The 12,079-nt window shown below is 37.8% G+C and overlaps 1 protein-coding gene across 1 annotated transcript in view; it reads left to right on the top strand.

Annotated features, from left to right (window-relative positions):
* Positions 1-11,658, top strand: part of fbxl2 (F-box and leucine-rich repeat protein 2) — a 14,546-nt gene extending 2,888 nt beyond the window's left edge. The window contains exons 3-14 of the mRNA XM_084423995.1: positions 393-447; positions 546-620; positions 905-999; positions 1,922-2,086; positions 3,511-3,637; positions 4,855-4,929; positions 5,031-5,161; positions 5,242-5,302; positions 5,406-5,450; positions 6,239-6,295; positions 6,443-6,655; positions 9,417-11,658. Coding sequence (XP_084280121.1) covers positions 393-447; positions 546-620; positions 905-999; positions 1,922-2,086; positions 3,511-3,637; positions 4,855-4,929; positions 5,031-5,161; positions 5,242-5,302; positions 5,406-5,450; positions 6,239-6,295; positions 6,443-6,655; positions 9,417-9,524 — 1,207 coding nt within the window. The 3' untranslated portion in view covers positions 9,525-11,658. The remainder of the gene's footprint in view (positions 1-392; positions 448-545; positions 621-904; positions 1,000-1,921; positions 2,087-3,510; positions 3,638-4,854; positions 4,930-5,030; positions 5,162-5,241; positions 5,303-5,405; positions 5,451-6,238; positions 6,296-6,442; positions 6,656-9,416) is intronic.
* Positions 11,659-12,079: the final 421 nt, after the last annotated feature.

The following is a 12,079-nucleotide window of genomic DNA, read 5'->3' as shown; positions in this document are numbered from 1 at the left end:
CTATCTATCTATCTATCTATCTATCTATCTATCTATCTATCTATCTATCTATCTATCTATCCTTCTGTCATTTTATCTATCTATCTATCTATCTATCTAAATCTATCTATTGTTTATCTATCTATCTATCTATCCTTCTGTCATTCTATCTATCTATATTCATCCATTATCTATCTATCTATCTATCTATATTCATCCTTCTGTCATTCTATCTATCTATCTATCACTCTATCTATCGTTCGTTTATCTATCAGTCTGTCTGTCTATTTTTTTTTATTTAGATTGCTTTACATATTTGACCTATTGTACATACTGCCAAAGCATTACAGGAAGAGGCTAGAGAGAGAAAAGACATTAATGAACAAGTAATCAAAAATCTCTTTTTACTTCAGGATTTTCTCCTACCTGGATGTAGTTACATTGTGCAGGTGTGCTCAAGTATCCAAGGTATGTTTAACTGTTTGTTTAGTTCAAATGAAACAAAACTGTGTAGAATTAAGGTATTTTGCTGACAATGCTTCCTCCTCTTCTCTGCGGATGAACAGGCTTGGAATGTTCTCGCTTTAGATGGAAGCAACTGGCAGAAGATTGATCTCTTCAACTTTCAGACGGATATTGAGGTAATAAAGCATGTGTAAAGTAAATGTTGTGGTTTGTGTTTGCAGATACAGTCTTGTGTGTGTTATTGGTTTTTGCTTTGTATGTACCAGAATTTCATCTGTAATATGTTTCTATATGCTGGAAATTGTCCGTCTGTGGGCGTTATATGTGTGTGTGTGTGTGTGTGGGATTAACACTGGGTCAGTAGGCTTTTCTACTGAATCCATAGACTGTAACGTCATCCCTGATCCTCTGTGCCTGAGCTCTCTCTCTCTCTCTCTCTCTCTCTCTCTCTCTCTCTCAGGGACGTGTGGTGGAGAACATCTCGAAGCGATGTGGAGGTTTTCTGAGACAGCTCAGTCTTCGGGGTTGCCTCAGTGTGGGAGATGCCTCCATGAAGTGAGCCACAGAAGTTTTTGTTAATTAAATGAAGGATTGCACAGTTCATGCAGTTAATGAATCTGTCCAATCACAGTATAAAATAGCACTTGGGTGCATTTCAGCAACTCAAAGTAGCAAGTGATAAAAGTTATTTCGGTAAAACTTTACTCAAAGCCTTTATATGTATGCATTATAAAAGTATTTTTAATGCATTAATTATGCCTTGTAATGCACTTTATAATGCATGTAAGATCTCATGAATAATTGTAACCTCTGTTATTATTATTATTGTTACACTATAATGCATTAAAACACAGGACAAACAACCAATTTCAGAATTAACGAGGAATCTGTAAATATTATAATGCATTTTAACTTTGGGTACATTTATTTATGAACAGATATGCATTATAACATACATTATGAATAATGCGTTATACATAAAGGCTTTAAGTTATCAATCTCAGTACATCAGTGTTTGCGCTCACTGGCTGATTTGTTGAACGCTAGGTTTTGAATGGAATTTTAGCGGTTTCTATTTTACATTGAATAGGGGTCGCCCCGCCCACTATGAAATAAATATTATTTAAATAAATCACAAATTTATTATATAATATATTATTATATTTATTATTTATTATACATTTATTGAATTAAAATCACTATGAAATTATTGGCCCACTGATAAGCCCCGCCCACTATGAAATCTCATTGGTCCTACAAGTAATTTTACATTATATATCAAATATGGATTGGATTGTGCAGCAGTTTAGCATTCGTTATGACACATGACGTGTCGCTGGAAGTCGTATTGCGGGCTGGTTCGGAAATGGTGTAAGGATCACTTGTTGTTTTGCACTGTCCATGGTGATGTTTACCACATTTTTTTTTAGTGTTTAGTTTTTCAGTTTAACATGAGAGGTTTAATTTGATTTGACAGGACTTTTGCTCAGAACTGTCGCAACATTGAACACCTGAACCTCAACGGCTGCACCAAGATCACGGACTCCACCTGCATCAGCCTTAGCAAGTTCTGCTCCAAACTCCGTCACCTTGACCTGACCTCCTGCGTGTCCATCACCAATCATGCACTTAAGGCCTTAAGGTGGGGGGAAGTTAAAAGGACTAGGGGGCCAAAATTTAAGCCGGGTGATTTGTTTTGTTTTTGTTTTGATCATTAAGCCGTAAAAACATAAGTGCAAAATAGGTCATCAGTGTTTTTGATTGCTTTTGGCCGTGAGTGAAAGACATTTTCAAACTCCTGTGTCTGCAAAATGTTTTAGGAATACACTGGCATATAGATGACCTCAAAGCTAACACTTGACATTATGGAGTCTTTAAAACTAAACCAGGAAGTGTTCAATTACAGCTCAGATTGGATTTCATTGTGTCAAGAGGATGACTTTTGTTAATGATTGTAAAGTCCGTCACCTCTGTCACCTTTCTTTTAATGAATCTTTTCCACAGTTGCAGTAGATTAAACTGCATGAGCTGGTGAAACAGGAAATTCAGAGAGTGACTAAGGAACAATTATTAACTCACTGTTAAACATTTCAGAAAATTGCTGTTTATATTCTCACAGCTTTTACAGCACATGGTATGGTTTGAAATACAGAAAACATATTTTGAAAATAAAATAATGCTTCTATTTATTATATTATTTTTTTGATGGTTTATTGATCCTCAACAGGGTTTATTATCACCTATTATCGCCTTTTTTTAATTTATTGTATTTTCTCTTGAATTATTGGTGTTTTTTTGTTCTATTGGTTAGCTGTTCAAAAGTTTATTCATCTTTTTAAATTACTACACTACCGTTCAAAGGTTTTGGGATGGTAAGATTTTTTTAATGTTTTTGAAAGAAGTCACGGTAACACTTTATTTGACAGTGTCCTTGTTACATGTACTTACCATAGTAATAACAGTAAATTATGCATAATTACATGCAACTAACCCTCGACCAAATCCTACCCTAACCCTACAGTAAGTACATGTAGTTGCTTAATTACACTGTAACAATGACACCTTAAAATAAAGTGTAACCGAAGTCTCTTATACTCACCAAGGCTGCATTAATTTGATAAAAATACAGTAAAAACAGTAATATTGTGAAATATTATTACAATTTAAAATAACTCTTATCTATTTCTGTGTATTTTAAAATGTAATTTATTCCTGTGATATTTTCAGCATCACATTTGATCTTTCAGACATCATTCTAATATGCTGATATGCTGCTCAAGAAATGTTTTTTATTATTATTTATCAATATTGAAAACCGTGGTGCTGCTTAATATTTTTGTGGAAACCATGATACATTTCTTTTGAGGACCCTATGATGAATAAAAAGTTAATAATGTTTTGTGTAACATTATAAACGTCTTTACTGTCAGAAAGAATCTTAGCGACCCCGAACTTTTGAACGGTAGTGTTTATTCTGGTTTCTCTGTGTGTTTAGGTTTGGATAGTGCAGTGGTGTTTGAGTTTGGTTGCTTCATACCCTCTTCATTTGCTCTTTCTGTCTTCTAGTGAGGGCTGTCGTATGTTGGAGAATCTGAACCTGTCCTGGTGTGATCAGATCATGAGTGATGGCATCGAGGCTCTCAGCCGTGGCTGCACAGCTCTCAGAGCTCTGTTTCTGAGAGGTTGCACACAGGTACACACATATATACATATCTATATCTATATACAGTACTGTGCAAAAGTCTTAGGCATGTTAATATCCCCCGTCCCCCCCCAAAAAATGGTTTTAAGTCAGTTATTTATATATTTTGCTGTGGTGTGTCAGTAGGAAATATCAGTTTACATTTCCAAACATTCTTTTTGCCATTAATTGTAATAATCCAGTGAGATTTGTGTATGCACAAGGAATCTGACAACAGCCGGTATGATCTGATCTCACCATTATCGAGTCCGTCTGTGATTACATGAAGAAACAGAACAAACTGAGACAGACTAAATCCAGAAGAACTGCGGGAACGTCTCCGAGATGCTTGAAGAAACCTTCCTGCAAAGCTACCTGAAAAACTAAGCGCAAGTGTACCTGGACAAAAGCCGTTTTAAACGCAAAGGGTCGTTACACCATATATTGATTTGAATTAGTTAATAGAAGTTAAATCACAAATAAATTCAATTTATGATTTTATTTTTGAAAGCATTCTCACTTTACAGCATTTTAACACAAGTGCCAGTGCTTTTCACAGTACAGTAGCTTTGCAGGAAGGTTTCTTTAAGCATCTCGGAGATGTTCCCGCAGTTCTTCTGGATTTAGTTTGTTCTGTTTCTTCATGTAATCACAGACGGACTCGATGATGGTGAGATCAGATCATCCCGGCTGTTGTCAGATTCCTTGTGCATACACAAATCTCACTGGATTATTACAATTAATGGCAAAAAGAATGTTTGGAAATGTAAACTGATATTTCCTACTGACACACTACAGCAAAAGATATAAATAACTGACTGTACTGTATATATAAACACAAAACACATGATGATTATTAAAGAAATGGAAATTTCTTCCCAATTGTGTATATCCGAGTGAAACACTTCTCGGACGAAAAAATGTAGGTTGGAACTTGATTTTGTCCATGGGGAATTGATCAGATGGTTGTGGTTTGCTATTGGTCGATCTCATGTGAGTGACAGGTTGCCCCGCCCTCACGCCAGTAAACACATCATCAGAGAAGAGAAGAGATGTCGCTGAAAGAGGGAGGGGAAGTAATTGCGATGAAAGATTATGAGGCACATGAATAATAAAGAAAAAGATGTGCACGGATAAATCATGTATAATAATAAACACTGCAATATTGCATTAAAAAAACAAGAATGTTCAGTTTTGATTTCATGGTGACTTTAAATATGTCATTTCAGCTTGATGATGCTGCACTGAAGCACCTTCAAAAGCACTGTCCTGAGCTCATGACAATCAACATGCAATCATGCACCGTAAGACTTGTTACAATTCTGGAGTAAATTATTGCATCTTAAAAAAAAAGAAAGAAGCACAATACACATTAGAACCCTAACAAGGTTTATCCATCTTGCAGCAAATCACAGATGACGGCTTTGTGAGTTTGTGCCGGGGTTGTCACAAACTGCAGATGGTCTGTGTGTCTGGATGCAGCAACATCACAGACGCTTCTCTGACTGCCCTCGGCCTCAACTGCCAACAGCTCAAGTAAAGCTTTCTTCTTCTGTACGCAGATCAGCGCACTCACACACACAGTCATTCATTCTCATTGCTTGTGTTTTCCTCAGGATCCTGGAGGCTGCTCGCTGCTCACATGTGACTGATGCTGGTTTTACTGTTCTTGCCAGAGTGAGTAATCACACGAACACCCCAAAGCATAAACGCACGGATTCGGAGAGCATGCTTTGAGCTGATGACAGGATTCTTACACAAACTATTCCTTCTGTTTTAGAATTGTCATGAAATGGAGAAGATGGATTTAGAGGAATGTATTTTGGTGAGTTTATATTAAATCCATAATTCAGAAAAGCTGTTGCATTTGGCCTAGCTGTCATGGGCGAGTTTCACTTTTGTGAAACGGTACCATCTTTTTGTTGGTATTATGCTATATAGTTATTGTGGCTAATAATATAATCACAGAGGCTACAAATATTTGATTAAAATATATTAATATTGTGAAATATTATTATAGTTTAAAAACTGTTTTCTATTTCAGCATGTATTAAAATGTAATTTATTCCCTTGATGGCAAAGCTGAATTTTCAGCATCATTACTCCAGGCTTCAGTGTCACATGATCCTTCAGAAATCATTCTAATATGCTGATTTGCTGCTCAAGTAACATTTGATTCTGATCATTATCAATGTTGAAAACATCTGTGCTGCTTAATGTTTTTATGGAAACCGTATTGTATTCTTTGATGAATAGACAGTTCAAAAGAACAGCGTTTATTTCAGAATATAATTATTTTATAACATTATTTAATGCATCCATGCTGAATAAAAGTATTCATTTCTTTAAAAAAGAATGACCCTCAATATTTGAAGGTAGTGTGTGTATATATAAAAAACATAAAATGTGATGCATATATGTATGGTTTGTCGTTGATTGATCTGTTTATCCTTCTGTTTTGATTTATTATAGTTTAACTTGTGCAGTTTCAAAGAAATCCTGAGGTTTTTCTTTTTACTGCTTTTGAGCTGTGTCTGTTTCCTTGCAGCAGTTTATCCTGGTTAGTCGGCATGCTGCTAAAATTAATGTTCTGTGTCCGTACGTCCCATTCAGGTGACTGATAACACCCTGGTTCAGCTCTCAATCCACTGCCCTCGCCTGCAGGCGCTGGTGAGTGCCAAGCAGTGTTTGAGAGAGAGTGTGTGTGGGAGTATTGCTTCCATGCTTGTTATTTATGGCTTTCTGTAAAGGAATTATAGAGCACATTTGTTTTCGCCTGCTCACTTCTACATGTGTGCGTGTGTGTGTGTTTTCTAGAGCCTGTCACACTGTGAGTTGATAACAGATGACGGGATCAGACATCTGAGCAGCAGTGTGTGTGGTCAGGAGCGTCTGCAGGTCGTGGAGTTGGACAACTGCCCCTTGATCACAGACATCACACTGGAACATCTCAAGAGTTGCCAGCGTCTGGAACGCATTGAGCTCTATGACTGCCAGCAGGTCTCCCGCGCGGGCATCAAACGAATCCGGGTCGGTCAAAAACAATGGCTAGATATGTCACAACTCCCACGCTTAGTCTTAACTATAAAGGCCTATTTATACTTCTGCGTCGAACTGCCGCCGTAGCTACGTCGTAGGCTGTGTGTCGCGCGCGTACCCTACAGCGTACCCTGACGTGCACCTCTCCAAAAATGTAACAACGCGTCAATTCTACGCGAACACAAGCGCTGTGATTGGTCTGCCAGAACCCCTCCCTCGGGGTTTCACATGCTCCCTAGGTGCGCGTCAACGCGGACAACGACACAGAAGTATAAAATAAAACCAACACGTTGCCTACGGCGTATAGGCTCCCGCGTAGGTCCGACGCAGAAGTATAATGAGGCCTTAACAAACCATGTACAGACTAAAATGATTTATTTGCAGAATTCAAATGTGCAGTGTCAGTCTGCAGTATCAGCAACACAAGTACAGTGTGTAAATGCTGGAGATGGGCTTGAGTGCCTGAGCAATGATCAGTCACAAAAAAACTGTAGCATCTCTTAACAAACATGTCAAAAATGGGCCTGAATGAATTTGTCCTTGGTTATAGTGCCATTAGGGGTAAACTGGTCTGTTTCATCAAACAACAATTTGTGTCAAATAGCAATCATGGCGACTTGTAGTCCTGGTCAGCGTCAAACACTGGAGAGGTTTTGGTTTTCATACAGGACGCATTATTCGCACTATAGACCAGAGGAGGGATTGAAAATCGGTTTTGCTGATATTTTTTGCACTTATTCGGGCTTTTCTAGTAAATCAGCCTGAGGTTATTTAATACAGAGTCTACCTATAAATTAGCCATATGTAGGAAAATTATGAAAATTGGTACACTTGTAGTGATGATAATAAATAGTAATCTGACCAACTTTGGGGTCTCTAGGACCAACTCTATAGCGCCACCACCAGTTTCACATTTGAATTTTTGAACCCTTTCATCTAGAAAAATTAAACTTCGTACACCCGATTATTCTAATCATGCTGATTACATTCAGCATATTGCATTAAGACTCCACCCATTACAGTAGTGGCCATTTTGAAAAGTACAGTATTAAGTTTCTTCAAATTCTTATGAAAATGTGCACTGATGATCTTTGTACAGAGCTGCACATTATATGATGTCGCGAACTTAACAATGTCGACCCAAAATTGGTTCGTATCTCGGCCAAAGTTTGATCAATCAAAATGAAATTCGGTAGACCTAATCAACACCATGTTCTAAGGGTCCATGCCAAAGTTGGGAACAGCGCCACCTAAGGGTCATGAGATCTGAAAAATGGCTATTTTTGCTAATAACTTTTGATCAGATTGTCAGAAAACCGTGATATGGATTCCTTGAGTCATGCCGAAAACATAGAGACCGATTTTGCCAGGATTGGATGAACCATCGTGCCGCCATTTTGAAAAGTGTCTTAAATTGCAATATCTTTTAAACAATTTGGCATATCAGCACAAAATTCAGTAGGTATCATCATCAGCATTTCCTGAAGGAAAACAACTTTTGAAAACATTGTTCAAAATTTGATTTCTTTGTGTCATTGTTCTTTGGTTCATGCCAATATCTTCTGGTGATATCTTATTTTTCATTTTCCATCAATTTGCCTGTCCACCTCTGATGTAAATGAAAAATGCTATTCTTTCTACAAATTTTGTCTTATTTTGTCCAAAATCTGATCAGATGAATTTTGGACCAAGCTGCATAAAAATGACAGAACGGATTTTTGATATTCACTACCGTTCCTGAGAAATACCTCTCCGAAGCTGACCTTGCCTGTGTTTTTTGTCTTATGTTGATTAGCTTAGCATGCCAGCATGCTAACCAGTTGCCATTCTTTCTAATGTGGCTCTTCAGCATTCAGGTTAACTATAAGCTACATTAGCATTAACTTAGCTTAACACGCTAATCTGGTTACCATGCTAAGTAATGCTTTTGTGTGCTCATTCTCACACTGAAAGCTCTTCTCAGCAACCTGATGAATGTGTGTGAACTGAGTGGCGCACTCTGCTAAGCCACACGCCCCGAACGTTTCACGTCGTGGGTTCGAATCAAGCGTGGCACATGCCCAGTCCGCAAGAGGTACTGTGGCCAGAAATGGTGCAGAAGTTGCTTCCGTTCCAGACACGGTGACTTTCTAAGAATGATCTCATCTGAATACAAAATGCAGTGCATTTACGTGCAAATTCTTCATTTTGGTTATTGAACTATAGAACTTCGGCATCTGCGCGTCTTCCCAGTGGTGCAACGAGATGAGTGACGGGCACCTGACCCAGAGATTGTGGGTTTGATTCCCGTGTGGTACAACTTTATAAAATTGTGTGTAATGTTGTGTCGTTTAGAGCCAATAGCTGCACTTCTGCCTACAGCAACTCAAGTCTCTGTACAATTAAACAAATCACAATGTTCGTGGTATTCTGTGTAAATTAACAAGCTATAGCTTAAAAAATAGTTTGATCAAATCCAATGTGTGTTTTACTCTACACACGTCAGTGTGACTTGCAATTAAAATCTGTGTTAAATCTGAGTTTTGGTCCTAACCAACGTCACAAGCAATAGGGCATTATGGTCATTTGGCTTCTATTTTTGTCAATAGCCCCACCTAAACAAAACTCTCATTGGTCCACATAGCTTTTCATCTAACGTTCTGATTGGCTGTAGATTATTTTGATTTATTTTTCACTTTGTAGAGAAAAATTGCTTGATCTAGTTGTTGTTATGATGTCATTGTGGCTGAATCTGTGGTTGTTTCTCCTGTAGGCTCACCTTCCTGAGATCAAAGTCCACGCTTACTTCGCCCCGGTCACACCGCCTCCATCAGTCCACGGAGGAGGCCAGCGTCTCTGCCGCTGCTGCGTCATACTCTGACAGAAGGAGGAGCCTCTGGGAGACGCCATAGAAAGTCAAGCTGTCAGTCAACCTGTAAACTCCGCCCTGCCCCTGCTCCACACCACTATGAGGCGCTGTGTGGGGTTGTGGCTACAGGAGGTTGTGTGAACATGGCTTGTTCACTGAGCGTTTGCCTGGCAGCGTGATGGACCCGAACAAAAAAAAAAAAAAACGCAAAATAAATACAATGCAACGTGACAAATGCTACGTACATACAATACCACTTACTTGGATGTACAAGGAGAAAAATCAAGGAGCTACCATGTAAAATATTTCATTTTTGGATATATAGAAAACAAAATACTTAAAGCATTATGGAACTACTGAATATAGAAGGAACACGCAAACTTTGAGGCATTTTGATGCCGTTACGACGACTACACAGTGTTTACGTCCTGCTCCTCTTCCTCAACCAATAGGATTGCATTCTATTACGCTGAGAACAAATAGAAAAGAAAAAAAAAACAGAAAATGAGCAGCAGGATGCAAGTCTCTGGAGTTTTGTAGGGTACGCCTCCCGCCGATTGATCATGTGACTTTCTCAAACCTGAGAGCAGGAAGCTTTGAGCATCTCTGTCTGGTTTTGCGCGCGCGCCTGTGTGTGTGTGTGAGAATGTTTAAATATAGAAAATGAAATATAACACTACAACAAATCAACCCATATTAAAACTGGAGTAAAATGGTTTATATTTTCTGTTTGTGCTCACCTTAATTTGGAGAGGACGAAAAAAATCGCAGTTGAAATCACGTGAGCAGACGAGGGGAAAAGAAGGACTAAGATTGTGCATGCAAGATAAAGTCGATTTTTCTCCAGTTGTGGAGTTACAGTACGTCACAATTGATGTGAATGTTCAAATTTAGACAACATGTGCTAAGGTTGGGGGAGGGAGGGGGATGTACATCAGGAATATTTGAGTTTCACAATGTTTCAGTGCAATATTGAAAGCCCAGGCCATGTGACAGGATTCAGAACACTCCTTATTCAGGCATTTCCTTAGTATTCTCATCACAATGTCAGTTACATGTCATTAAAGGGATAGTCCACCCAAAATTAAAATTCTGTCCTCGTTTACTCACCTCATGCTGATCCAAACCTGTATGAATTTCTCTTTTATCTGTGGAACACAAAAGAAGCTATTTTGAAAAACGTCTCTTGTGTTTGGTTCGAAACAACATGAGGATGAGTGAATGATGACAGAATTTTCATGTTTTTTGTGCGTGGATTTGAGCATAATATGAAGCAGAAATCAACAGTTGGAATACGTCAAGGCAAATATATCAAACTTAACCCATGCAATCTTGATTTAAAGAGACAGTTCAGCCAAAATGGAAACGTCTGTTATCCGCTCACCTTCATTTTGTGCAACACAAAATGTTAGTCTCTGTCAACATTCACTTTCATTGTATGTATCAAGATGCAATGAAAATGAGCGATGACCGAAGGTTTCATTCTGTCTGAAATTTCCTTTTGTGTTAAGAAAGAAAGTCATAGTGCTTTTAGTACAAAGTGAATGATATTTTTGGGTGAACTGTCTCTTTGAGTTTACAGTCTCGTGCATAAAACTGTTCAACAGGGAGTTTGATGCATAACATTGCATATTTAAAAACATGAGTCTTGCTGATGAAAACAGCTGCTGAGTTGATCATGTAATCAATGGAAAAGGGTTTTTTTGTCGGTGTGAGTGCCTTTGATTTTGCAACTGGAGGGAGGGGTGGGTTACAGACACAGAAATGCTCGACTCAGGGCTGCGGTGAAGTTCATCACATTTCTTTTCTCTTGTATTTACCCATATTTAGCTGGTTTTTACCATTGGATATGATGATGATGATGATGATGATGATGATGATGTCGTCATCATTTCCTATCAATGCATACACCAGTGATTCCAGTATTCTTTATCTCGACCATGGAACCACCTTAGAAGGCAATGCTAAACCTGTCAGCGAAAGTGATGTTTTTTTTTGTTTTTGTTTTTTGAATTGTTCTGTAACGGCTAATCGGTTCCCCTCCTTCTCTCCCATATTTTTTGACAAAGATGAAACAAGTTACCTGAATGTCCTTGTGTTCTGGTTGTTAATGTGACATTTCTTTAAATAAAAGATCTGAGCAGTGTGTCACACTCCGGATTGGTTAGTTCTTATGGTTTCATATACACCATTCATTGTTGATGTAAATTATACAAATTTGAACCCGTGGTTATAATAATGCATGATTAATCATTTTGGATTTTAACACCTAAACACACTTAATAATGACCTGAAACTAAAACGAATGCATGGTAATGTAAATAGATAGATTTTTTTATTTTTACTTTTCACCACATGTGTCCTGTAGTGTAGGCATGTTTTTATATAAAAAAATTATAATAATAAAATAAAATAATAAGCATAGACAATTAAGATCTCAATTCAAAATGGATTTTGAATTGCATTATAACATATATAGGCTCTACAAATGTACATCTATTAATGTGCTATGCATCACCACCAAATTTATTTTAGTATGCTGTACTCTATAAAGAAGGTAATTTACA

This window comes from Rutilus rutilus (genome assembly GCF_951802725.1).
Source record: "Rutilus rutilus genome assembly, chromosome: 11".
Classification (NCBI taxonomy): domain Eukaryota; kingdom Metazoa; phylum Chordata; class Actinopteri; order Cypriniformes; family Leuciscidae; genus Rutilus; species Rutilus rutilus.
This window is presented reverse-complemented; position numbering and strand designations above follow the sequence as displayed.